At 48.6% G+C, this 23,379-nt stretch overlaps 10 protein-coding genes across 10 annotated transcripts; 4 read left to right on the plus strand and 6 right to left on the minus strand.

Moving 5' to 3' along the window:
* Positions 1-50: 50 nt before the first annotated feature.
* N7487_000347 (uncharacterized protein) lies at positions 51-2,749 on the minus strand (the record flags this gene model as incomplete). The annotated part of the gene is made up of 6 exons (XM_056868095.1): positions 2,462-2,749; positions 2,232-2,399; positions 2,053-2,168; positions 1,716-1,993; positions 1,049-1,663; positions 51-459 (listed from the first exon to the last, which is right to left on the minus strand). Exons 1-6 carry the CDS (start codon positions 2,586-2,588, stop codon positions 51-53), a joined length of 1,713 nt encoding a protein of 570 aa, XP_056732879.1. The 5' UTR covers positions 2,589-2,749.
* An 872-nt stretch (positions 2,750-3,621) lies between these two features.
* On the minus strand, positions 3,622-4,356 carry mpt (putative DNA repair and transcription factor Ada; the record flags this gene model as incomplete). Its single annotated transcript, XM_056868096.1, has 1 exon — positions 3,622-4,356. One exon carries the CDS (start codon positions 4,354-4,356, stop codon positions 3,622-3,624), a length of 735 nt encoding a protein of 244 aa, XP_056732880.1.
* A 1,055-nt stretch (positions 4,357-5,411) lies between these two features.
* N7487_000349 (uncharacterized protein) lies at positions 5,412-6,535 on the minus strand (the record flags this gene model as incomplete). Its single annotated transcript, XM_056868097.1, has 2 exons — positions 5,412-5,876; positions 5,933-6,535. 2 exons carry the CDS (start codon positions 6,533-6,535, stop codon positions 5,412-5,414), a joined length of 1,068 nt encoding a protein of 355 aa, XP_056732881.1.
* A 968-nt stretch (positions 6,536-7,503) lies between these two features.
* N7487_000350 (amidohydrolase) lies at positions 7,504-9,117 on the plus strand (the record flags this gene model as incomplete). The annotated part of the gene is made up of 1 exon (XM_056868098.1): positions 7,504-9,117. The coding sequence occupies one exon, from the start codon at positions 7,504-7,506 to the stop codon at positions 9,115-9,117; it is 1,614 nt and encodes a 537-aa protein (XP_056732882.1).
* Positions 9,118-9,842: 725 nt separating this feature from the next.
* On the minus strand, positions 9,843-11,053 carry N7487_000351 (60S ribosomal uL2 domain-containing protein; the record flags this gene model as incomplete). The annotated part of the gene is made up of 5 exons (XM_056868099.1): positions 9,843-9,980; positions 10,049-10,626; positions 10,776-10,833; positions 10,901-10,916; positions 11,040-11,053. The coding sequence occupies 5 exons, from the start codon at positions 11,051-11,053 to the stop codon at positions 9,843-9,845; spliced, it is 804 nt and encodes a 267-aa protein (XP_056732883.1).
* Positions 11,054-11,851: 798 nt separating this feature from the next.
* Positions 11,852-12,295, plus strand: N7487_000352 (uncharacterized protein; the record flags this gene model as incomplete). The annotated part of the gene is made up of 2 exons (XM_056868100.1): positions 11,852-12,037; positions 12,146-12,295. 2 exons carry the CDS (start codon positions 11,852-11,854, stop codon positions 12,293-12,295), a joined length of 336 nt encoding a protein of 111 aa, XP_056732884.1.
* Positions 12,296-12,540: 245 nt separating this feature from the next.
* Positions 12,541-13,890, plus strand: N7487_000353 (uncharacterized protein; the record flags this gene model as incomplete). The annotated part of the gene is made up of 3 exons (XM_056868101.1): positions 12,541-12,558; positions 12,618-12,986; positions 13,036-13,890. 3 exons carry the CDS (start codon positions 12,541-12,543, stop codon positions 13,888-13,890), a joined length of 1,242 nt encoding a protein of 413 aa, XP_056732885.1.
* A 535-nt stretch (positions 13,891-14,425) lies between these two features.
* On the minus strand, positions 14,426-15,147 carry N7487_000354 (DUF1770 domain-containing protein; the record flags this gene model as incomplete). Its single annotated transcript, XM_056868102.1, has 3 exons — positions 14,426-14,464; positions 14,550-14,744; positions 14,839-15,147. The coding sequence occupies 3 exons, from the start codon at positions 15,145-15,147 to the stop codon at positions 14,426-14,428; spliced, it is 543 nt and encodes a 180-aa protein (XP_056732886.1).
* Positions 15,148-15,347: 200 nt separating this feature from the next.
* Positions 15,348-16,744, plus strand: N7487_000355 (adenosine kinase; the record flags this gene model as incomplete). The annotated part of the gene is made up of 7 exons (XM_056868103.1): positions 15,348-15,399; positions 15,454-15,469; positions 15,529-15,679; positions 15,735-16,076; positions 16,136-16,473; positions 16,534-16,647; positions 16,708-16,744. The coding sequence occupies 7 exons, from the start codon at positions 15,348-15,350 to the stop codon at positions 16,742-16,744; spliced, it is 1,050 nt and encodes a 349-aa protein (XP_056732887.1).
* Positions 16,745-17,786: 1,042 nt separating this feature from the next.
* On the minus strand, positions 17,787-20,848 carry N7487_000356 (uncharacterized protein; the record flags this gene model as incomplete). Its single annotated transcript, XM_056868104.1, has 7 exons — positions 17,787-18,785; positions 18,842-19,395; positions 19,448-20,038; positions 20,105-20,279; positions 20,344-20,470; positions 20,526-20,612; positions 20,673-20,848. 7 exons carry the CDS (start codon positions 20,846-20,848, stop codon positions 17,787-17,789), a joined length of 2,709 nt encoding a protein of 902 aa, XP_056732888.1.
* Positions 20,849-23,379: the final 2,531 nt, after the last annotated feature.

Here is a 23,379-nt window from a genome sequence, read left to right on the forward strand (position 1 = left end):
AATAAATAGGCAGCGAGGGTGTGGGGTGAGCCTAGTTATCGCGAATGCGATCAGTGGGCGACTGTACGGGATGCTTGGCGATGGAAAGCGTGATGTTTGGGGTTGTGGTCGGAGCTTCCGATGCGATGGGGGAGAGCGGGTACTTTCAGGGACAAGGGAGTCAAAGAAAGCGAGTAAAGAGGCGAGTTCCCAGGGTAAAGCAAGGTGGGAGGGGAACTCAAAAGTTGAAGGCGCGTTGGGATGGCGCGTTCAAAAAGTGGATGGATGAAAATGGAGATGGGGAGGGAACGGAGTTGCGCGACAGGCTCGGGGAAATCTGGGTGCTCAGAGCAAAGGACTGACAACAGCCTGGCAAGGAGTTTTTTGCAAAGCACGTTAGTCAGCAGGCACGTGAGTGGCCCGTGCTGGATTGTGGCCTGGGGCAGCGCAGTTCTGGTACCGTACCGGTTTGGGATAAGGCTATTATCAAAGTATAGTACCTAGGTAGCTGGTGAGAGAAGAGTGATTTTGATTTAGGGGCAGTTATATCCTTGATTGGATTGGTTCTATTCAAATTCATTCAGCTTATTGAATCCATTGAATTAAGTTCCTTGCAATAACAATACAAATTGACAATACATTGTAAAACTAAGACTGACCTGGGTCCACCCTTTCTGTTAACGAGTATCTATCTATGTACTTTGTACATGATTAAAGATCACACCTCATTACACTCTGAATTCAAATAAAGACTTGAATGGATTTACCTATTCTTTAGACTTGCGTATCTATGTTTCTCATCATCCTAATAACTCTGCATTGAGACTAATAGTACCCGGGGAATCTTCCAGGCCTCCAAGGGAATCAACCCAACATGGAAAAGCAAAGTTAAAGCAGAAAGAACAATCAAGGAAAGGACAGAACAGCCCCATCTAAGTCCCAGGGGATTGGTGACGGATCGATAAGAATAGATGCCACCGCCATGACCGATAACAAGCTCCCAAACTCCAAAACCCCATGCTCAAGATCAAGAACACACGTAAGATGCACGTTCAGAACGTTCTCTCACGCATTCGGTGCCGCAAGAAGGGACCGCTTCACGGGTGGGGGTGGAGGAGGCTTCTTCGCACGAGATGGTGGAGGTGGAGGAGGAGCCTTCTTCAATCCCATAGTGTTCAAGTTGGTTGCGCTGGGTCTCCGGGATGGCACGCTGCCGTGAGATGTTGCTGGGGATATAGACCTGCCCCCGCCAAACATCCGCTCGGGGCTAGAACGACCATATGAGCTGACCTCTTCAGAGTCGGCGTAAGGATCAGCGGAGAGTCGACCACTTCCAACTTGGGCGCTGCTTCGACGTCCAAACCCGCCCAGATTCTCGCTGGTAGTCCGCTGCTGGATCCACTGTGATGCAACTGGCGATTGCTCTTGTCGTAGTTGAGCTGGGCCTTCAAAGGTGGGAACTCTGCTGAGAACGGGACGTGTAACCCCACCGGTATTTCCATAGGTCTCTCGCGGAGGTGACTCGGCGTATGGCGCCATAGATCTGTTTGATCGGATGGGAGGGCGAGTGTCGGCGGCATTCATCAACTCTTCCTGCAATGGCTCGTAACGTTCCTGGAACGAGTGGGCGGTGTTGGCACGAGGACGGGTCGGACGACGTGGAGGGGCCTGTACTTGGCTGTACCTATTTCAGTGTTAATATCACCACACGAGATGCGGCCAGGATCGATGCTTACCCTGCCCATTCATTCTTGAGCTGCACAAGGGCCTCACGGGACCGTTCATGGTATTCAAGTTGGGCGTCCAAAAATGCCCCCATGTCCATAACATTGTCGGTTTCGGCTTCTTTGATGTCCTGCATACGACGCAGCACGTCGTCGCTGGCTTCCTCGTACTTCACTTTCTGAGAGCGTAGTTCTTCCTCTACGCGGAAGTCCTCCTTCTTAGCCTTCTCCATCTTAGAGAGCGAAGTGTCGTATGCCAGCCGTCGGCTGTCGAGCTTCTTCCGAGCTTGCTATGAGGCAGGTTAATACATGACCTTCAACCTTCAGCTGATCGCGCGGAGTGGCATACCTGCAACTCTTTCATCTGAGTCAGGGATCTCTCCAGGGACTCAAGCCAGCTTGAAGTCGCCTGCGCGATGTAACTTTCTTGAATGCGCGCAATGCGCTCCTCGGTGCGACCAAATGCTGATCGAATTGTTAGCAATGCGATTCCTACCCCGCCTTCCTAATATGATGCTCGGGACTTACTGATCAGACACTGTCCGTATTCCGAGTTCCCATCGAAGTCTTCGCCGTGGGCCACCATGCTACTTCCCAAATGGCCAATCGGGAGGGTCTTCTCTTTGTCGTCTCCCTCATTACGCTTCGAGATAGCTTTGACATAAGAGGTCATGGATTTATGAATGCGGTCAACGCCTGGAGAGAGTGCATGGGTCAGTATGGATAAACTGCAGGTGCGCAAAGTGGTCACATCTTACCTTCATGTCGCACGCCCATCTCCGTCTCCATTGCCTTGAAATCATCAGAGAGACAGGTCTTGGCCTCTCCGCCCATGCGTTCTCCAGCCCATTGTTTGAATCGGCCAATTCTCTTGTTCACGTGCATGTTGTGAGGTTGGGATGCTAATGGTATGTGGAAGGATAATCGAAACCAGCGATTGTGTAGAGTTGGAAGATGAATTAAAAGGGAATGTTCAACTAGAATACTCTAGGATAAGAGAAAAGAGAAAAGACTGGGGGGAAGGGGGGAGGGAAAGGAGGTTGGGAACGGTTAGATTAAATCATGGGGGGGGGCACGCAATTATGATAAAATAGGTAAAATAGGTAAAATAGGGAACTCAGGGTAAATACAACATGGGCTAGGCATCTCACAAAGTTACAAACAAGAAAATACAATGCGTTTTATGCATGCAGTGTCGCCGATCTTGGTCAATCAGTGGGGAAGCCATTGTATTCTCAATTGTGTATTATTACCAGTCAGAAAAAGAAAAGTGAAAAAAAATATATATTAAAATATTAAAATACTACAAATTAATGTACTTCGTATACCGAGTATGTATAGCACAACAGTAGGCTCTTAATGGAATTGACTAAAATAGCCTGAGACCAGGAACACCCCAGGCGGTTAAAGCTGTGACACGCGTTAGTGGGACCTGGTGGGGAGCCACTAAATCCCATTGGAAGCTTCAATTAAATTCGGTTGATCAGTACTATAATTATCTTCTTGCCACCCTGGTCCAGTCTAGAATACATATGTACATAAATTTATGAGTTCATATCAATCATGCATTATCCTTTCTACCATACAAATAATACACAAAATAACGTGTTCGTAATCGCTTAGAAAAATGGGGTTTCAGATGTGTTTCAGTTGATCCGTGGCCACTCCAGACTCTAGACTCTTGGCCATTTACATACGAGTACGGTGTAGATTAAGATCCAAGACCAGTGGGTTGCATCGCCGCAATGCCAATGCCAATCAAATCTAAAGCGGTACAAACCCCTGTAATTCCCATTTCAATTCATATGAGACTGTATTATTATTGGTAGAAAATATATATACTTGTTCTCTTTGTACGGAGTAGTCCAAAAAAATATGGAGTATCCATATCGTAAATCATGTGCTCCCATCAATAACATCACCCCAAAATCATTCGAGGGTCTATAGATAAGCCAGGCACCCACGTTTGTTCCGATTCAGAAGCCAATTCAGAAGCCAGCAGCGCATCGAACTCATTCCAGCCACTCATAAAGGGAATTTCACCCCCCGCCGCCGACAGACCACCCCCTTTCTCGCCATTCAAATCTAGATCCAAGATCTGACCACCCCTATCCCCAGAGGCTGAGCGCAATGTTTCAACTCCAGAAACCCCATCGGATAGCGATGATTCCGGCGAGTGCAGGTTGCTCTGCATGAGACTCTCTGCATATTGACCGGGCGTAACGCCCACATGTTTCTTAAACACACGGTGAAAATGACTGGGTGTCAAGCCAGCTTCCGCCGCCAGATCTCTTAGTTTTGGTTTCAGCCCTGTCGTCAGAATGTTCCTAATTGACTCGCAGGCTTTGTCAATCGTGGCGGTTTGAGGGTTGCTTTGAGCCGCCGTCTGACCTGAATGCGGCCGACAGCGCTTGCAGGATCGGAAGCCTGCTTTTTCTGCTTGCAGAGGGGTGTCGTAAAATTGAACATTGGCACGGCGGGCTAGTCGTGCTGGACATGAGGGACGGCAGTAGATTTTTGTGGTAAGAACGGCGTAGACGAAGCTGTTGGCTGTTACGTCGCGGGTGGCGATGGCTTGCCACCGTTCTGTGTTGGTGAAGTTCCGGCTGAGTCGGGGGATCTCTTGAGGCTTAGATGAGTCTGTCATATTCATGGGGTGTCCGAATTGTAGATATCTTCAAAGTATTACATTCATTCATTGTGGCATCGAACTCCAGGTAGAGGGGAGCTTCGGCAAATCTGACGGTTGATCCCAAACTGACCAATCAGCATCCAGGCTGGCTCCCCAATGCCTCAGATGAAGTATGTTGTACATCAGAGTCATCACCTACATGTACAGTATCTACATGCAGGATTAAATAATTTCTTTCGTATACTTAAATTTATCGCTAGGTTTCATACGTCTTTCAAGGTTATATTACTTATCTAATTTCTTTTCGGTACCTCCCAATGTTGATCTATATATATATAGTACAACCCTAGCCTCATCATACATCCACCCCCAGCAAGTGAGATAACCATAGATTTATAAGAATATTCATTTATTCGTAAGCTAGTAAGCTAAAATATCCCCAGGAGAGTACGATATACTGAAGGCATTGAGAGCCTGTTTTCCTTCTGGGAGCTCGAGCTCTTCATTAAGAGAGTAGACATTCCGTATAAACTGCAAACAATGCAAACATATTGGGACCTGGCAAGCATCAGACTATCACCGGGTAAACTCAACTGCTTATGAAGAAAATCGAGAAGTTAATATTGTCGACCAGAGAAGCCTATATCAATATCGCACATATACCCATCTTAGACATGGTGATCCTACAGTCTGCGCGGCCCGTTTCCTGCATTTTCCAACAATTTCTCATTATCTTCAACACCGTCCCACAATTACCAAATCTCGCAGAGTCGCGCACCACGTCGGCTATTAGATTCTCGAACAAAAGCTGATTATGTGGTTGTGCCATACATCCCAATACACACAGTGCCCACACCAAGCCAGTGAGAGAGTAAGCTCTTGGTCTATTCTGGAGCACAATAATGCTTCTAGAAACCGCGCTTTGAATCTCGGGTAGTGCGGGAAGTGGTCCGGAAACAGTCGTGTGCAGTAGAACCAGACAAGCAAGGGCGAACACGAGTGTGACCCAGCCAGTTTGTGATTCGTGGTTTTCTTGTTTCTGGCACCCAACGTTAATACATGTCGAGATGTGGTAGTTAGTGGTTGATACTTACATCTCTGGTTAGATCAAGCTTCTCAATGCCCCTGGTCAAACGGTCTTTGATCTCTGCTCCTTTCCTGGCTAGTTCACTAATGCTGAGTATACCCTCTTTTTCTTGCACTTCCTTCCATTCACCAAAGCAGGCTAGATCTCCGATGATGATCATAACCCAGTTTTCGCAACTCAATAGATCTGCGATTTGTATCTCAGGGGTACAGAGCCATTGCTGATATGGAAGTTGTGGTATACGTCCTGTCGAGAGACAGGCGAAAAGATCAAGTGAAACCATTGTAGCGAGAAGGAACTCAAGGCCCCGCCGTGGAGGATCTTGAGATGAAATAGGAGACACTGTTTGAGAGGTGTAGCGAGCATCAAATATAGTGTTGGGAGATAGTGAGTGCATGACACATATGACAGCATCCAGATGCAGTAGCCAGTCGTGCTCAGCGCCTCTAAAAACCTGGATTCTTCAATTAGATGTAAGATAAGTCGAAAGATGATCTGGTCCCTACCTACCTCACAGCTAATCAAAATCAAACTACATGCCAGGAACTCGGCCAGCCGAGCATTATCATCCAGCAATTTTCCACGTTCCTCGCCCATGAATTTGCAGAACTCACGGAGTGCCCTGGAATGATGCTCTAGCGCCCTTTCCTTCTGTTGATATTCCTCCTCACTCCCAAGAATTGCACTCTGGTGAAGCGATGAAAGGCTCAAGACGGCATGGTAGAGAGGTCCCCGCTTCATAAGAAGATATAAGAGCCACCCCCGATTTCCTAGCCGGGATGTAGAGCGGAAATAAGGAAATTGCCATGCGAAGACCTGATCGAAGTAATGCATTAATAAGGACGCGGCTTGGGGATCGAAAATGCCATCTTGGCTAGAAGGCCGATCTAGAATTTCCAATGAAGCACTTGACAAAACATTCGAGTCATCTTCTGTATCACAAGCAGGCGAAGCATTAACATCCGAATTTGAGGAAGGTTGCGGTTCTTTATCTGCTTGAGGCAGCGAGGCTATCTTGGTGCGATTCTGCATTTTTCGAACTCGCCGGACATGTTGGTTGATCGCGGCTTTAATCCGGGCTCTTTCTTTCTTTTCCTCTGATGCTCCATCCATCCATGTTGGTTTTGGTCCATACCCATGACAATGGACATTTCGGTCACTGCATTCCCTGCAGAACGGTATTGTTATGTCGCATTTTTTGTGCCGTATACGACAAGTCCAACAACCAATCGATATAGCGCTCATTTGGACAAGTAGTTATCGTAGAGGGTTCTCGTGTGGATTGGAAGAGATCAGTGAAATATCCGAGGGTGATTAGCGCCCCTCCTGACTGTGGGCCTCATGTCAGCCAAGTTATCCGTTGACTCGGGCCGCGGAGATTGTTTCATTTTGAACCATGAGGTACGAACCATAGCTAGGTAGGATGGTTGAATTTACTGTCTAGATTTTTGGAAGGTTCCCGACTCTAATGTCAAGGTGATGCTTTATCTGAGGGGCTTCACGGTCTACATCGGAAACGAATATAAGAACGAGGCTGTAGGTGTTTACAAGATTATAGGAAATAGCTTAGATATGGCCTCAATGCGAAACTCCCACTGTGAAATACACCGATGCGAAACATCAGAAGATAATATTGCTTTATGAATTTGGCGTTCTAGCAGCCTCAAACTCACAGGTGGTAGCTGCGAGTATGGAATTGACTCCCGATTTCCGCATACCCCATTACCGAATAACTTCACCTAAGAAGCGTTTGTAATAAGATATACATGTTACTATCTATGAAGATAAAATCATCTCGATCTTTTGATATACATAGGCTGGGATAGGGCAGGTCGAGCCGGGACCTACACTGAGGGCAGGTCGAGCCGACTCAATATGCCAAGAGCGCCGGCCCGGAGAGGGGACTATAGTCGAACCATACTGATAGTCGTTGGATATTAGCTATATAATATGTCTGCTCGAAATATTCAATATAACCTATACTGTATACCTTCTGGGCATATGATTATTATTTGCTTTGGGATATTTCTTGCTTCTTCAGTATTGTTAAACAAGCCCGCATAACTCGGAATCTCAAAAATATGGATAAAGACACCATCTTCTTTAATGGTCGTATCCTCACCCAAGCTGGCTCTGGTATGCATGGAGAGCCAGTGTTTGCAGACAGCATGCTAGTGAAGAATGGAATCATCGCAGCAATTGGACCATTCCAGCAAGTCCTCTCTGAATGTTCATTCGATGTGCAAAAGCGAGACCTCGACCAGCAGACCGTTCTTCCGAGCTTTATCGATGGCCACATGCACCTTCTCCTTCTTGGCCAATCGCTACGCAAACTCGACCTCCGAATCTGCAAGTCTCTGGAGGACATTCGTTCCACCATAAAACAGTACGCGGCCGCAAACCCCAGTATCCCGACTATTCTTTGCAAAAACTGGATGCATTCCATGACACCAAATGGTGTGACCGCTACGATGTTGGACGAAATTGATCCGAGACCCATCTTCATCGATGCAAGCTCGCAGCACTCATGCTGGATGAACACCGCCGCCCTGAAGGTTCTCGGTGCTGAAACTATGTCCGATCCGCCTGGGGGTAGCATACATCGGGATGCCGAGGGAAAGCCTTCAGGTGTCATGGATGAAGGAGCTATGATGTCAGTTATCTGGCCATTCCAAGCAGTGTCATCATCCAAAGAAGAGCGCATGCAGTCGATCCTTCAGGCAATTCACGAATATAACGCGGCAGGATATACCGGTGTTATAGAGATGGCCATGGATGAAGAAGCATGGGATAGCCTTGTTACTCTCCGCTCAACGCAAACAGACCTCCCCATACGCATTGCCGCATACTGGCTCATCAAACCGACAGCAGACCATGAAGCCAATTCAAAACAAGTACAGCGTGCGATTGAAATGAGTGAACTGTACAATTCCAACACCAGCCCCGATCTTCGGATCGTCGGTATTAAGGTTATCTGTGATGGAATTATCGACGCGTGCACTGCTTTCTTGTCCGAGCCATATGCGCCCATTGGTTCGCCTCCACCCATCTGGGAACCAGAGCATTTGGTTCCCGTTGTCAAAGAGGCGGACAGTGCAGGCCTCCAAATTGCCCTCCATGCAATCGGGGATGGAGCAATCAAAATGGCTATTGATGCAATTGAGAAGCACGCTACTCCAGGGAGACGCCACCGCATAGAACATATTGAACTTGCATCTCCCGAGGATGCGAAGAGGCTAGGAGAGCTCGGTCTGACAGCCTCCATCCAGCCTGTGCATGCTGATCCCTCTGTTCTGACTGAGTGGCCACGTCTAATTGGGGAGGAACGTTGTGAGAGGGCGTTTGCATACCGTGAATTCGCAGATGCTGGGGCTCTTATGGCGATTGGGACTGATAGTCCTACCGCGCCTTGGGCGCCGATGAATAATCTTTACGTGGCTACCACGCGAAAGTCGTCTAGAAACCTTGAATATACCAAGGTTGTTAATGAGAATTTCCGTCTGGGGATGTGTGAATCCATTGTTGCTGCAAGTGGTGGTGCAGCACGTAGTGTTTTTGCAGAAGAGCGGACAGGAAGCCTGGAAGTCGGGAAATTGGCGGATTTCATTATTGTTGATATGGAATGGGAGGCAAATGCATTGTTGCAGGCGAAGGTTAAAGAGACTTGGTTCGAGGGAAGGAGGGTCTGGGGTTAATTGGATATTTGGAACGACTTGTACATAGAAAAGACGTATAGGCCTCAGAATAGAATGACATGAAGTTGACGAAGGGGTCATGGACAGAATGACTATAGATAGAAGAAATAGTGCTGATTTCTTCACAAAGGTAGCTCCAAATATCTAGATGTTGCCCAACCTCCCTGGTAGCAACAACCAAAGATAGTTTAGAGTAGCCACAATGTATATATCTTGGTATATAAAAGCCAAGTAATAGTCCCGATGACCCAAATGACTAAACTGAGACAGCCAGATGCATACATCCAGTGTCTTTACGGAATTTTACGTGATCTTGGAGCTGATCTTCAAACTATTCGCAGTACGAAGAAAGCTTTCGGTATCACTGCCGCATGGCATCGACAACAGGCCATGGCGACAACAATAATGCAGCACAATATCTGTGTTGATGAATTACGGCAGACTGTAATATCTACTAGGGTGATGGACAGGAACGAGTAAAAATTTAAAGGTGTATCATTCCACAGCCCGAAGGACTTTTTGATTTCGTTTCTGCCCTGTAGAGGCCAACCCCGGACCTCTTTCCATCACCCTTTAGTTTGTTCGACAAGAAAAAGGATGGTGTCCACAACCTTAATTCGCTAAGGGCGCATGAGACGCTCATCCGCAGGCGCCTAAGTACATTTGTCTCATAGCAGAATTCCATTTTCAACCCGTCACAAGAATAACTCCAAGAAAAAGCACCCTTAATCCTTGGTCTTCTGGGTACCGCGGAGCAGACCAGTTCTGCGGGCGGCAATGAGACCAGCCTTTTGACCCTGGGTAGCGTAGCGGGAGATGGTCGAGGCCTTACCGATGTGCTGGTGGTTACCACCACCGTGGGGCTGTAGAGAGAGTTGTTAGGGATTGCGGTCCTGGATGTCATCGGGTCTGTATATAGACTGAAACTTACGTGATCGACGGGGTTCATGGCAACACCACGAGTCTTGGGCCAAGAGTTGCGCTTGACGGCGAACTTGTGCTTGGCACGACCGGCCTTGAGCAAAGGCTTGTCGGTACGGCCACCACCGGCAACGATACCAACCATACCGCGGGCGGTGTTCTTGATGACCTTCTTGGCACCGGAGGGGAGCTTGACACGGGTCTTGCCATCCTCGGGGTTGTGGCCAATAACGGTAACGTAGTTACCGGAGGTACGGCCAAGCGCACCACGGTCACCAGCCTTCTCCTCGACGTTGGTGATGACGGTACCCTCGGGCATAGAGGCGAGAGGAAGGACGTTGCCGACGGTCAGGGCAGCGTTCTTACCGGCGTAGATGAACTGGCCGGTGTACATGCCCTCGTTGGCGATGAAGGTCTCGGTGATCATCTTGAACTTGTAGGGGTGGCGGAACTGGACCTTGGCCAGGGGAGCACCACGGCCGGCATCGTGGATGATCTCCTTGACGACACCACGGGTGTAACCGTGAGCCTCAGCGAAATCGAGGGTCCGGAATTGGGCAGGGGCCTTGTTCAGGCGGGTGTTGGCCGCTGTAAAGTAGAGAAAAATTCGATATCAGCACTCCAATCTCCTTGCGAATCTGTGTGGTTTTTCCAATGATCTCCTTGGGTTTCCTCCTCGCTGCTCGGGGTGCGCAGCCTCGAAATTTCGTGTTGGAATGATTTGCGATCGCACTCACTGAAAATGGAGCCACGGCCCTTCCTCTGGTTGCGGATGACACGACCCATGGCGACTGTCTAGACGAGGATCCTGTGTTAGTATGGAAGCCGGGACAGAAGTGTCGTGGGAAAGTGGTAAGCGTACCTCGAAGTGAAATAGGCTTGTCGTTGACGAGTTGAGAAATCATCGGACACGGGGACTTGTGTGGGCTTTAGGGTGCGGTCGCTAATCTAACCCAATTGGGTATAGCGCATGGTCGCTTACTTGAATTGGCTTGAACTACAGCAACACAGGCATTTCCAGAATGGGCCTTTACTTCTTGATTTTATATGGTGTTTATAGATAATGATGGTTTTACTAAATTGAATGAAGTATTTGAAAATATTAACGACTCAAAAATATCCATACCATCTTAATTTTATGCCTGAAGAGCCTCTTTCAGTGCAAGCCCTGTAGATTTTGGGAGGGCAAGTTATGTCATCAATACACACGTGATGGCCAAGACCTGATATCGCCAAGACTTCTCGTTTTGGAGTGTTACTCTCTTCCGAAGACCTCGAAACAGCTGTGTCTGTATACTCCATGCTTTTGTCTATGGGTTTGATGTGATGAAACTGTCAATGAAAGGAGACCTAAACTGGCCTGGGCCATCGTTACCTCTCAAACATTACAGATGTCAATATTAAACGCGTCGACAGAGCTCATCGCGTACATCCAGTATGAAAGCAAGAGATATGTAAAGCCGTCTCAACCAGTCGCATCCATATCTCCCTAGGCTATTGCATCTCTTTAGCTAAATTCCTTTCTTGAAAATATCAAATAGAGCTTCATAAGTCCTCATCGGCTCTCTTGAGCTCTATCTCTATACAGAAATTTGCAAATTCCAAGCCGCTTTCATGCCAATATCTCATTTGTTTGAATCATGCTCTTCTAGAAAACTGCAAGAAGCCCCAGTAAAAAAAGTACGAACAAAGGGAGCAGTTGTGTCTGGAATACTTTAGATAAGTGCCCTTCGGGAGCAAGCTCGGTGCAGACGTGACGCTCAAATGCGCGCAACTTACTTCTTCCTTCACCACCTACCCCATCACCTCCACCATGCCTTCAGATTCAGAACTTTCATCGTTATCATCGGCACCTCCGACAGATGACGAAGCTACTATGGCGATTGACCACCCGACTGGTATCGCAAAGTACTTCAAGAAGGAATCTGAGACGCCGCCACCGAAGCGGGAACCGTCACCTCCGCATGAATACGTCCTGGCCGACAACCCCGATATTGCGGTAAGTTCACCTCGCAGGAACATTTTGTGCATTGCTTTATATACGGACATGTATACGACGCGTTTGGCCAACAATAGGACATCTTTGCTGAGTTATCGCAATCTTTAGTTCATCGTCGCGTTCCGCGCGCGTTTCCATGAAGTGTTCCCCAAAGGAGTGCCACACTACGGCCCGCAGGATATCGAGAAGGGGATTGAGGAGTCTCCCCCGGGGAATACATTGAAAGACTTCTATGCGCATTGCTTGGGCTTGTTCTAAATCGCAAGAAGGAAGTCGAGTATGGTCGCCACCCGTCGCCCGATACCATGCGGAGTGCTTGAAGACGCGCGCTTTCCACCCCCACGCTATCGGCTGTGAAGTTTAGCGCTAATATAATTTCTGAAATATGCAGACGAAACCACTTCACCCGTCCCCTCGAAGAAGCAATCCATACACACCAGTCGCAGTGGCCGAAAGAATGGGAAGGTAAAAACCCCCTTCATGGGGGTGGCAGTTTTGCAACCATGTCCCCCGTGGAACGTGTATGTTCTCAAGATCTTCCACGGCACCCGATTTGCGATTCTGACATGTGTCATCTTAGTTGCGTTTATTGAAGGCCTTAATACTGTGGTCACTTTCGTCGTCCGAAGCGGTCCAGGCGAAGATTAAGGAATCCTACAAACAGGCGCGTCACGATGATGATCTGAATCAACCATTGTCTGTCCAACCCTGGGGGCGGGATAGCTTGAAACGTCGTTATTGGCTTATCGAAGGGCACGATGATACAAATTTCCGTCTCTACCGCGAAAGTAACCCGGCCCTCAAGCACAACACTTGGTGGAGCATCGCGGGGAGTATTCCCGAGCTGGAGGCCGTCGTGGAGAAACTTGAGGGTGAAAAAGGCACAAACTCCAAGAAGCTTAGCGAGAGAATTCGCGCCTCGATCCCTCGATTTGAGGCGTCAGAGGAGGTGATTATCTACCTCGAGAGTATATCGGATTTCGCTAATAAATTCCCAGAAACGGAGACGCCGCGAATATCGTCTCGCACGAAAGGCTGCCTTCGTTCGCCCGGATCCTGGGTTCTCCATGTATGAAGGTCGTACACGCGGCAAGAAACTGAAATACACGTACTCGGAGGACGAAGGCATCTTTTCTGACGATGAACCCTCCGCCCGCCGTTCTACTAGAAATGCGGCTCCCACAGAAGCTTCCATGGAGTCTAGACGCCCTCGATTCACGGCAAGCGGGAGGCAGATTCGATCTCGCGCCGGTGGCCTCTATGGCGAGGCTCTCTTGACTGGTCAACGCGATGGAGTCGATGACGAAGAGTTCTATGAAGATGAGGAAGAAGAAGTGAGCAGACCGCAGAGGGCTCGGACTTCGACTCACCCTAACGGATACTCTGGCTACGACGCCGATGATTTGGAGGATGCATCTGAAGTCCATTCAAGCGCGAATGAAAGCGGCAACGAATGGCGAGGCGCTGAAGACGATTTGGAGAACGATTTTGAAGGTGACGACGAAGAGGAAGAAGCAAGCGCAGACGAGTCAACTGGCAATGAGGAGCCAGAAAGCCTTGTCGTGCAACTTCGATATGGCAAGGGAGATGCATCTAGCAATCCGGAGGTCGAGATTGGAAAATCACCACCTGCGGAAGACGTTGAAATGAAGGATGCGGGAGAAGCAGCAGCAGCTTCCTCCGCCAAACCATCACCGACGACCCTCCCCCTGCAGTCAGACTTGGGTGCGCAGCAGGGCCCGACCATGATTGCACCTTCACACCCTTCTGCTCCGATACCCGAAGTTCCGATCAATCCTGCAGCACCCGTACCTGCGCCACCTGTTTCTTCAAACGGCGTGAATCAAATTTGAACCGTTTGACTCTAAATTCGGATTCGCCTCAGCTTTGGCGCTTTCGCTTCAGCCAGGCTAGAAAGAGACGGGGAATGTACATTCTACGAAATGTTGCTAGATAGATCTTTTTGGATTGCAATTGTACTTCTATGAAGCCGTGGGTACTGGCACTAACGGAATATGAAGTAATGGAATGGAGGTACCAAAACATCGTCTTTCTCGTAAGCAACAAGTCCAATACACAATAGATAACACTACATACAACTGGCATGTACTCGAAATCTATACGGAGTTGTGCGAACTGACAACGCAAATGTATTCTGACGCGGCACCCCGTGAGGTCTGCCCGGTACGCCAGGTATATCGCTAGAAATAAGATAATCTACTACAAAGTAGAGTTGAGGGATATAAGAAATTCAAATGGGAATCAACAACAGCACGCGCTTCCAATAGCGCAAACGCCAAAAATGCAAGCAATACAGTGTACACAGAAGCCAGTCACCAGACCTCTGGATTAAACTACTAACAGGTCGCATCAAGTGCAGAGATGGCCTCAGTCAGAGCCTGCGTTGGAGAACTGGGCTGTGTAAAACTGCAAAAACTCCTCGAGCGTCAGCGTCTCCACTTCTGGTCGAGATCAGATGGGGAAATCAATGATTGGGGAAGCAGGTACTCACATCTTCAACCTGTGACGCCAGTTTAGGATCCCTGGCCGAGCCAATTTGGGGTAGATGCCAGTTGTTCACTTCGTACCACCATCTGCGAACACGACTGCCGAGGGTGTGCCCGCTGACTGAGGCATTGCGGTTCCAGAAGCGCCAACCCGAGAGCGCGAGTGTCCAGAGGGTTCCTTGGATCAGAGGGAGAAGTACCTAGAAGGGAAAAGATTGGTGTGTTAGTCAGGTACTGCCAAAGGTATTATTCTTGATACCCCAAGGGGATCAAATGAATCGCGGGCAAGCATACCTGATCCCTAGTAGTAATCCATGCCACTCGTCCCCAGGTGTCAGCATCCTTAATGCTGGCCAGATAGCTCTGCTCGAAGCGCAAATCTGGAAGAGGAGGAAGATTCTGTCGCCGATGAACCGGTCGAATTACTCGGCTTGGGTGAACAATGTCGGAGGCAATGCTGTTTGTTTCGGAGTCTGGGCCTACAACGGCAGGTTGTTTCTCTGAAGCTGCAGTGGCTGGGTTGATGTCATGAACTGGATCAGGATTTTGATTGATGCTCGCAGATTGGATAATCTGGGGGATATCCATAGCATGGTCGGCCATTTTGGTGGATTGTATATGATCAAAGAGTCTGGCGTGAATAGAAGTAGCACTTGAGCTCCCAAGGTTGTTCGGCTGTTACCGGTGGACCGGGGATTCGCAGTCCGCTCTTTTCTGCCAACCCCTCCATATCCTCCATATCCTCCCACTTCTCCCACCTTTTTTACTTCAATTCCATTCTCATTCTCATTAATCATATCACAATGGCTGCTCCTCAAGGTTACCCTCTTCTCTGTCTGGAGAACCCTCTCCTCGGTATGTGAAGTATCATCTGGACATGTTTATAAATTACTAACGTGCTTGCAATAGACATCCAGGCTCGTGGGTATGGATGAACCTGAAGTAAAATAATGTTAAGTTCTACATGCTGATAATATTCCTTAGTGATGCCGCTCTCCTGGAGAAGTATGGGCTGAAGGCCAATGATGCTATCCTCGCTGAGGACAAGCACATGGGTATCTACGAGGACCTGCTTGCCCGCGATGCCAAGCTGATCCCCGGTGGTGCCGCCCAGAACACCGCTCGTGGTGCTCAGGTATGCATTAAAATACTCAAGTGATCTGCAATATTGATATTAACAATACTATTAGTACTTGCTCCCTGAGCAGTCCGTTGTCTACATCGGCTGTATCGGTAAGGACAAGTTCGGTGATGTCCTCAAGAAGACTTGCGAGGAGGCCGGTGTCCACACTGAGTACCGTGTCGACGAGACCCAGCCCACTGGTAAGTGTGGTGTTGTCATCACTGGCCACGACCGCAGCATGTGCACCCACCTCGCTGCTGCCAACGAGTACAAGCTTGAGCACCTCAAGCAGCCCGAGGTCTGGTCTCTGGTCGAGAAGGCCCAGGTCTACTACGTCGGTGGTTACCACCTGACTGTCTGCGTGCCCGCCATCCTCGCCCTTGGTGAGGAGGCTGCCGCTAAGAACAAGGTATGTCATTTGCATTCTAATACATTGGACCTCTTTTCTAATTTCTTCGTTTTCATCAGACCTTCATGCTCTCTATCTCTGCTCCTTTCATTGCCCAGTTCTTCAAGGACCAGTTGGATAGCGTCCTGCCCTACACCGACTACACCTTCTGTAACGAGACTGAGGCTATTGCCTACGCCGAGGGCCACCAGTGGGGCACCGAGGATATCACCGAGATCGCCAAGAAGCTCGCTCAGCTCCCCAAGAAGAACACCCAACGTCCCCGTGTTGCCATTGTCACCCAGGGCACTCTCCCCACCATTGTCGCCATCGGCTCCGCTACCGGTGACGTCGAGGTGAAGGAGTTCAAGGTCCACGAGATCTCCAAGGACTCCATCAACGACACTAACGGTGCTGGGTGAGTGCTATTGATCTGAACAACTCCGCATTCATTTTTGCTAACCTCTGCCCTATATAGTGATGCCTTCGCCGGTGGTTTCTGTGCTGGTATCGTCTCCGGCAAGTCCCTCGATGACAGCATCGACATGGGCCAGTGGCTCGCCAGCAAGAGCATCCAAGAGCTTGGACCTTCGTGAGTTTTCCCGCAAGCAATACATTGCAGGAATACCAGCTAACAACTTTCAACCCGCAGTTACCCCTTCCCCAAGCAGACCTACTCTCGCTCTTAAGCGTTTCTAATGTAGGCTACGAAAAAAAAGCATAGACTACCAAAACACCTTCAACACATCTACCAACCTAATTTTGGAAGGTTTTGTGCGATAATCCAGTTCAACAACCGGATGAGCACCACTTGACTTTGGATGATTCAACCCTCTATACCCAATTTTTCCTTTTCTTAAAGCTTGATGACTTCAACGTACTGTCTGACCTCAAAAATCGAACAAAACCCATACTTTCTTGAGAATCTTGTCCTTTAGATTATTTATGGCTATTCTTGTTACGGCCACTTGATGAATGAGCTTATTCGGGCAATCTACCTTTCTATTGATTCACATGAAAGAGCCCATCTCGTAAACTACTATGAAAAGAAACAGTAAAATGAAAAGAAATTGAATTTCAACGTCCTAACCGGCACGACGGTGTCAAGAGGGTAACGGGCCCAAAGCAATCTACAAGGTCATACTCATTTTTGGATATCACCGAAGGTTCGTGCCACATAATTCTTCAAGGAAAGAAAAGACGACAAGGCTAAGGTTGATGGGGATAACGCGCGGTTCCAGGCCATGTTGCATGAAAAGAAGAAAAGGCAGAAAACAGAACAAAACAAGCGTCTTCTCCGATGGCAGATTGCCCATGTTCATATCCTCGTATTGATCATGTCGCGTGTTGAACGCACGTATCCGTTCAGACAAATAGCGGGGAGAGCGAGGACCGAGGCAGTTCCTGCATTCTGGAAAATAAAATAAAACCCATATCCTCGCCACTAGAGGACTAGTGCGGGATCTGTCACTTGTGAACTGGCTAGCAGTAATACAATCTCGTCTGGTCGTTGTAAAGGTGCATACTGTCAGAGTAGAACTGAATGTGTAGACTCAACGCAAACAAAGTCGCATCGCAGTACACAGGCGGTCACGCTCATAGACAAACACAGTACACGCCAGGATAGTTGGAGGTCGAGTTGCACTGTTAATTCTGACAGGTTGCCCGGCTGGTAGTGTGATATGCATATGCACATAGAAGAACTAAAAAATGAGAGCTTGGATATTTGAATCAGCCTCCTTGGCCACAGGGCGGGGTTTGACCGACTGCTCCAAGCTGGGTTGTAGGCTTGCGCCCTCCGATTCCGGAGTTGTAGGGGGTTGCTCCAGCGAGGCTGCTCGCAATGAAAGCGTCATTAGCCCATGAGGGATGACCCAGGCTGCTGGACGTCATCTGGGTCGGGATTTCAAATGCACCGAAGGTCGCTCGGCCATGATCCCAGCCGCTGGCTGTGGGACGAGCATGAGACATGTTGGATGATACCCACGGCGTGGGCATTGATCCTACATCCATCGAGTTTGAAAACTGGGTCTGGGCCATCAGGTGCTGTCGGAGCATGAGCTCATTTGCTAGCTGATCTTGCGACGGTGAGCGCTCAGAGGGCATGGCATTCCCAGCAGCCATGGGGTGCAGTGGAGCTCGCTGGCCAGGCTGTGGGCCAAGGCCAGGGGGTGTTCGTGGAGGGGCGGTGTCTCTCAACGGCGTCCAAATGCTGGGGAGGCTGGGGATGGCAGGCCGCGGGGTGTATGACTGAGCCGATGGCACTCTGAGAGGCTCGGCTGCGTTTATGACTGGTAGACCAAGCCCAGGTGGAGGGGCGATTGGGGTATTGAGTGGTGGGGAGTTTTCCTCGTGGAACGGATAAGCATTGACATTGGGTGAGACATGCGTAGGTGTCGATATCTCCCCCGAACTCATGAAAGCAAATTTGTCGTTGGGCGGGGTTTCATACGTGTCTGAGTCAACAAGTCGCTCAACACCCTCAACGATCTGATGCATGTTGGCGGACATGGATGCCGATGCAGACTGGGAACCACCGAACAGACTTTGGGCTTCTGCGGCAGAGTATGGATGTTGAACGACTGGTGGGATATCCTCGCGCTCGATGCTTGCGGCCGAAAGTGCATGCTGGCGGCCATGAGGACTGGAATAAAATTGCGGAGGCAGATCCTCTTCTTGGTAGATAAAAGTCTTCTTATCTTCACTATCCACAAGAGCCACCGGAATTTTCTATAAGAGGTTAGCAATCTGCTTGTTTGTTTATAGTGTCTAAAGTTTTCACATACCCCTCTCACAACCAAATCGAGTCCATCAATCACGAATTCACGAATCCGATATAGCATTTCCATGTTGGGATGACTTCTTTCAATCCCAAGATCGTGCATCCGGGGCTTTGGCCGATCACCGCCCCCAACGTATCGACGAGAAGTGGCATCCTGATCCAGAGGTGCAAAGCCAAGACTTTCTTCGTCTTCTTCCAATAGATAATCGACCTCGGGAAGGCTGACTACATCGAACGAGGATGCGAGCAGACTCAGCGTACCGGCATAAATTTTCCAGAACTCTTTGATTTGAATCGAGAGCGCCGAATCCTTTTCCTCTTTCTGCTCAACAAGTGACTGGCTATTTGTAAGTAGCCAGGAGCTGTAATGGCGAAGCGCGGGCAGGATCCGGCGAGCAACCACAGACACCTTGTCTGGGATCGGCATTGCGTCTTTGCTGTTGGGGTCTTCAAAAGAAGCAGTCCGTTCGAGTTCGACTAGAAGTATTTGTAGTAAGGTGAAAAATGTCTTCACATTGATGCGTTGGAAAAAGACGCGTGCTTCCAAGACAGACTCGTCTGAGAAATAAGTAAGCAGGTGCATGAGCAATTATATTGTTCGAATCCTTACCAATGGACCGGGCCTTAGCAAAATCCTCGGCCGCGATATTGATGAGACAGAACTTTTGCAGTGTCCCTTCTAGTGACCGTTCTCTAATTTCAACTGCTAGTTGACTAAGAACTTCACTCTCTAACTCATCATGCTCTGGGAAGTCGGTTCCCTTGTAACATTTGGCGTGCAGATAGAGAAACCACGGAGTCAAAGCCCTTCCAGGAATACCAGCATCTTCGGGGCGGATCAGCTCTCGTTTGGCCCAGGCGCTCATGATTTTTCGGAGTTCAATCTCCAGATTACCCTTCGCAGTAGGATGAGGTTCTTGAGCTGAAAGTGCTCTGTAGAGGTGGTAGGTAGCACGAAGATGATTTCCATCCGCGAGAGCAATAATTGCTAATTGGTTCTGAGATGCACCCGATGCAGGGTTGATCACCGATGCCAGATCATAATAACCGATGGCAGGGCCCCAGTTGCGATCCTTGTTGACGAGTTCCGATTCACGATAGCGAGAAAGATCTCCCAGCCGGATAAGGGTCGCATGGCATGACTGGAGAATGAGTCTGCGCAGATCATTGGAGGGCTTGATAGGAGGTTGGCCGGAAAGATCTAGAAACAACAACCGCGGGTCAGCGTGTCTAGCAAGCGGGTGCGCGACTTTTGTGCCTGCCTTACTTTCAAAATTGAACTTGCGCGCAACTCTCTCCAACTCAACAATCCCCCCAAAGCGCGATGACAAATGCTGGATGTATCCTCGGTAAAACCGCTGGCTTGACTTGATGAAATCGAGGTAATGGCGTTCGAGTTTCCGCCTCTCCACTGGTTTTTTCTTGCCGTGTTCTTCGCGAAACTAATTGACACATAGACACAGTCAGTAAATCCACCCTGGCGAAAAGCTTCGGTGGGGTACTCACGCGAAGCAGCTGCTTGCGAAACCGATTGTTCACTTTCAAGTGCGCATCCCAAAGACGACTCTCCACGTCGACCTCGCGAGCAGCATTGAAGTCGAGGAGGATTGCATTTTGAGAAGAGGTCCGGAACCTATGTGCAAAGATGTCAGCCTTGATTCGGCGTGCGCGCGGGGCTCGTCACTGACTCGGAGAGGAAATGTTCGAATTCATCGAATGTGCGCCGTTCTTGCGAGAAGCATTGCAGAAGCTCCTTCTCAGCTTCTATGGCAGTCCTGTATCACACCACTGGTCAATGTTCACAATCCAGCCGAAATCGAGGGGAAAGCACTAACTTCCAGGCATCCGTGAACGAGGGCGCCATCAGGAAGTTAGCCCGGGGATCCCGAGCGTCAACCTCGCCGGTCAGATGGCTATGGCTTGGAATATGAGCGGCGGAGGAGCCATCAGTATGTGAAAGACATGGAAGCGCACGCTGATGGGGATGAGAGCCGAGAGTATGAAAATGCATAAATGCGGTTTCGGTCTACTATCCGCTATCCGCGATGATTGGTGTTGCCAAGGCGGGAGGTATCGTGTTCCGTATGTGGATTACGGGTTTTATTTCAAACCCAACAGAATCACAAAGGGACCGGTTGATAACACAGGCGCAAGTCAAAGGAAGATGAAGGTGAAGACAAATACGCCGAGGGTCCAATAAAAGGAATCATTGGAAGGTTATAGCCCGCGCGGGCAACCCCTTATGCGGAGGGTTGTAGACTTGATAGTGTATTATTGCCGTCTATCAATGTTTTCAGACTAACCTCCAAGGTCGGTTTAATTAGAAATTATTTCAAAGGTTATAGTAAGTTCAGATTTGGTGAACTTTTTGTACGGGATGTTGATATAATAGTGCTGCTACATACACAGTTAAGGTTGCCCGAGCCCTAATGTGAATGACATCTAAAGCAAGAGACTAGGAAAAGAAATCTAACCTGAATGGAAAGTAAAAGAAACATATTGTTGAACATTACAACATGACAGAAATAGACGGATACGACAATGTATGGTAAATCTGACATATGTAAATTCTCTAACTAACTAAAATGACAAGATCCGCTCTTTTCCAATCTCGGCGGACATAGCTGATTAAGCAATGTATGTATTTTTGTATGGTACCGTTATCATGACGGTCCATTGATTTTCCGGTTTGTAAAGACCTGGTAATTTCAGCATGCATAAATGCATAGTACTTGACACACCCCCCAGTTCTTGAAGCTATTCAAAGCTCTCAAGGACTGCCTTTCTTCCAACTGTTTCGCAGCTGCTTCGCAACCGCTTCGCAAATGATTCGCAAGTGATTCCAACTTACCTCACCTGTCTCCTCACTGATCTCGGCTCAAATCGTCGATTTATGCAGTTTCCGCAAAACAGCCTCTGTTCTCAGAGGTCATGTGACGAATCATGTGACCTACGTCCCTCATTCCAACCAACTCTCTGAAGTGTCCCTGCTTCTGCTTCGTCAGAGCTTTGGTGAGCCCATCTGCTGGCATCGCAGCAGTTGGTACCCAGTCCACATATACTCGACCTGCGCTAACTTCTTGCTTCATCCAGCATCGATTGATGTCAACATGCCGGAGCTTCGTATGCATCGCGGCCCCTTCCTTCGTCAATAAATCGACAGTTTGCTGGTTGTCACACATGATGGATAGTGGGTGATCTGGTTCGAAGCCTAGTGCATTAAGCACTCGTCGCCACCACTGTACGGTTTTTCCTGCCTCTGCTAAAGCTAGTAGTTCGGCCTCGGTAGTCGATGTGGTGACAGTCTTCTGCTTAGTGGCCTTCCAATCGATTGGGCCACCATATAACTTGCAGATATACCCTTCGGAGCTCTTTCGATCTTTATGGTCTCCGAACGACGCATCGCTTGCAAATTCAACTGATTTCGCCGCCATCGTCAGGGTCGTATCTCGATTTCTAGGTTGTTTGTTTGGTGTTCTGATGCCGTATTCAATGGCCCAAAAGCGTGTCTCATAGAGATACTGTATGATGCGATCGACTGCATCTATATGCTTTGGTCCTGGATTTGTAAGGAATTCAGCCACTTTGGAGGTTGCTTTTGCAGCATCTACCCGGGTAATGGTGGTGGCATACTGCGCAGATCCAACCTTGGCCTGGAAACCATGAATCTGTTGCGGTGATGCCACCCCATCATAGGGTACTAGAGGCTCAATGCTCAGTGGGGACCCTATTTTTCTCTCTGTGACGAGATTGTATTTGTGTGCCATGCTCTCGATGTAGCTATCTTGGCATAACCAGAGCTTCTTCTGCTCTCTATCACGTATAATACGTATATTCAAGAACCAGCTTGCATCCAGTTCTCGAAGCTCCCATTGCTTCTTTAGATTTTGATCTAGTAAAGCGGCTTCTTTAGCCTGTTTGGGGTGATTGACGATGATGATATCGTCCACGTAGAAAAAGACAATAATGCCTTTGGTTGTAAAGATGCATGGATCTTCTTCCACTGGGGTAAGGCCTAGTTTTACTAGCACCTTTGTAGCTTCTTGCTGCCAAAGCCTTGGTGACATGCGCAATCCGTAGAGGGCTCTATGCAGGAGCCAGCACTGATTTAGTGCTTCGAAGCCTGGTGGACACTTGGTATAAACCTCGCTTTCTAGCATTGAATTCAGGAATGCGGTAACCACATCTCTCTGAATCATATCTAGATCAAAGGCGGCAACTAGTGCGAATACTGCTCTCGCTGTTTTGACAGCTAGTGTAGCAGCTCTCTTTTCTTCAGTTGACATCCACTGTAGATCTCCTCTCACGCAGATTCTTGCTTTGAACTTCTCGAGCATACCATCTGCATCAAATTTGTATGTAAATACCCACTTCAATGGCAAGATCTGGGTGCTCTTTTTGTTCGGTAATGCAACCTGAGAGAAGGTCTCTTTAGCCTTTAAGGTCTCAATTTCAAACTCCGCAGCTGCCTTCAATTGCGTGGCAAAGGGATGGATTTTTAGCCGCTTCCAGTTCTCTGGTGGTAGAGGCATCTGATCTCTA

This window comes from Penicillium crustosum, assembly GCF_028827405.1.
Source record: "Penicillium crustosum strain IBT 35664 chromosome Unknown utg000001l_segment0_segment0, whole genome shotgun sequence".
Taxonomy (NCBI): domain Eukaryota; kingdom Fungi; phylum Ascomycota; class Eurotiomycetes; order Eurotiales; family Aspergillaceae; genus Penicillium; species Penicillium crustosum.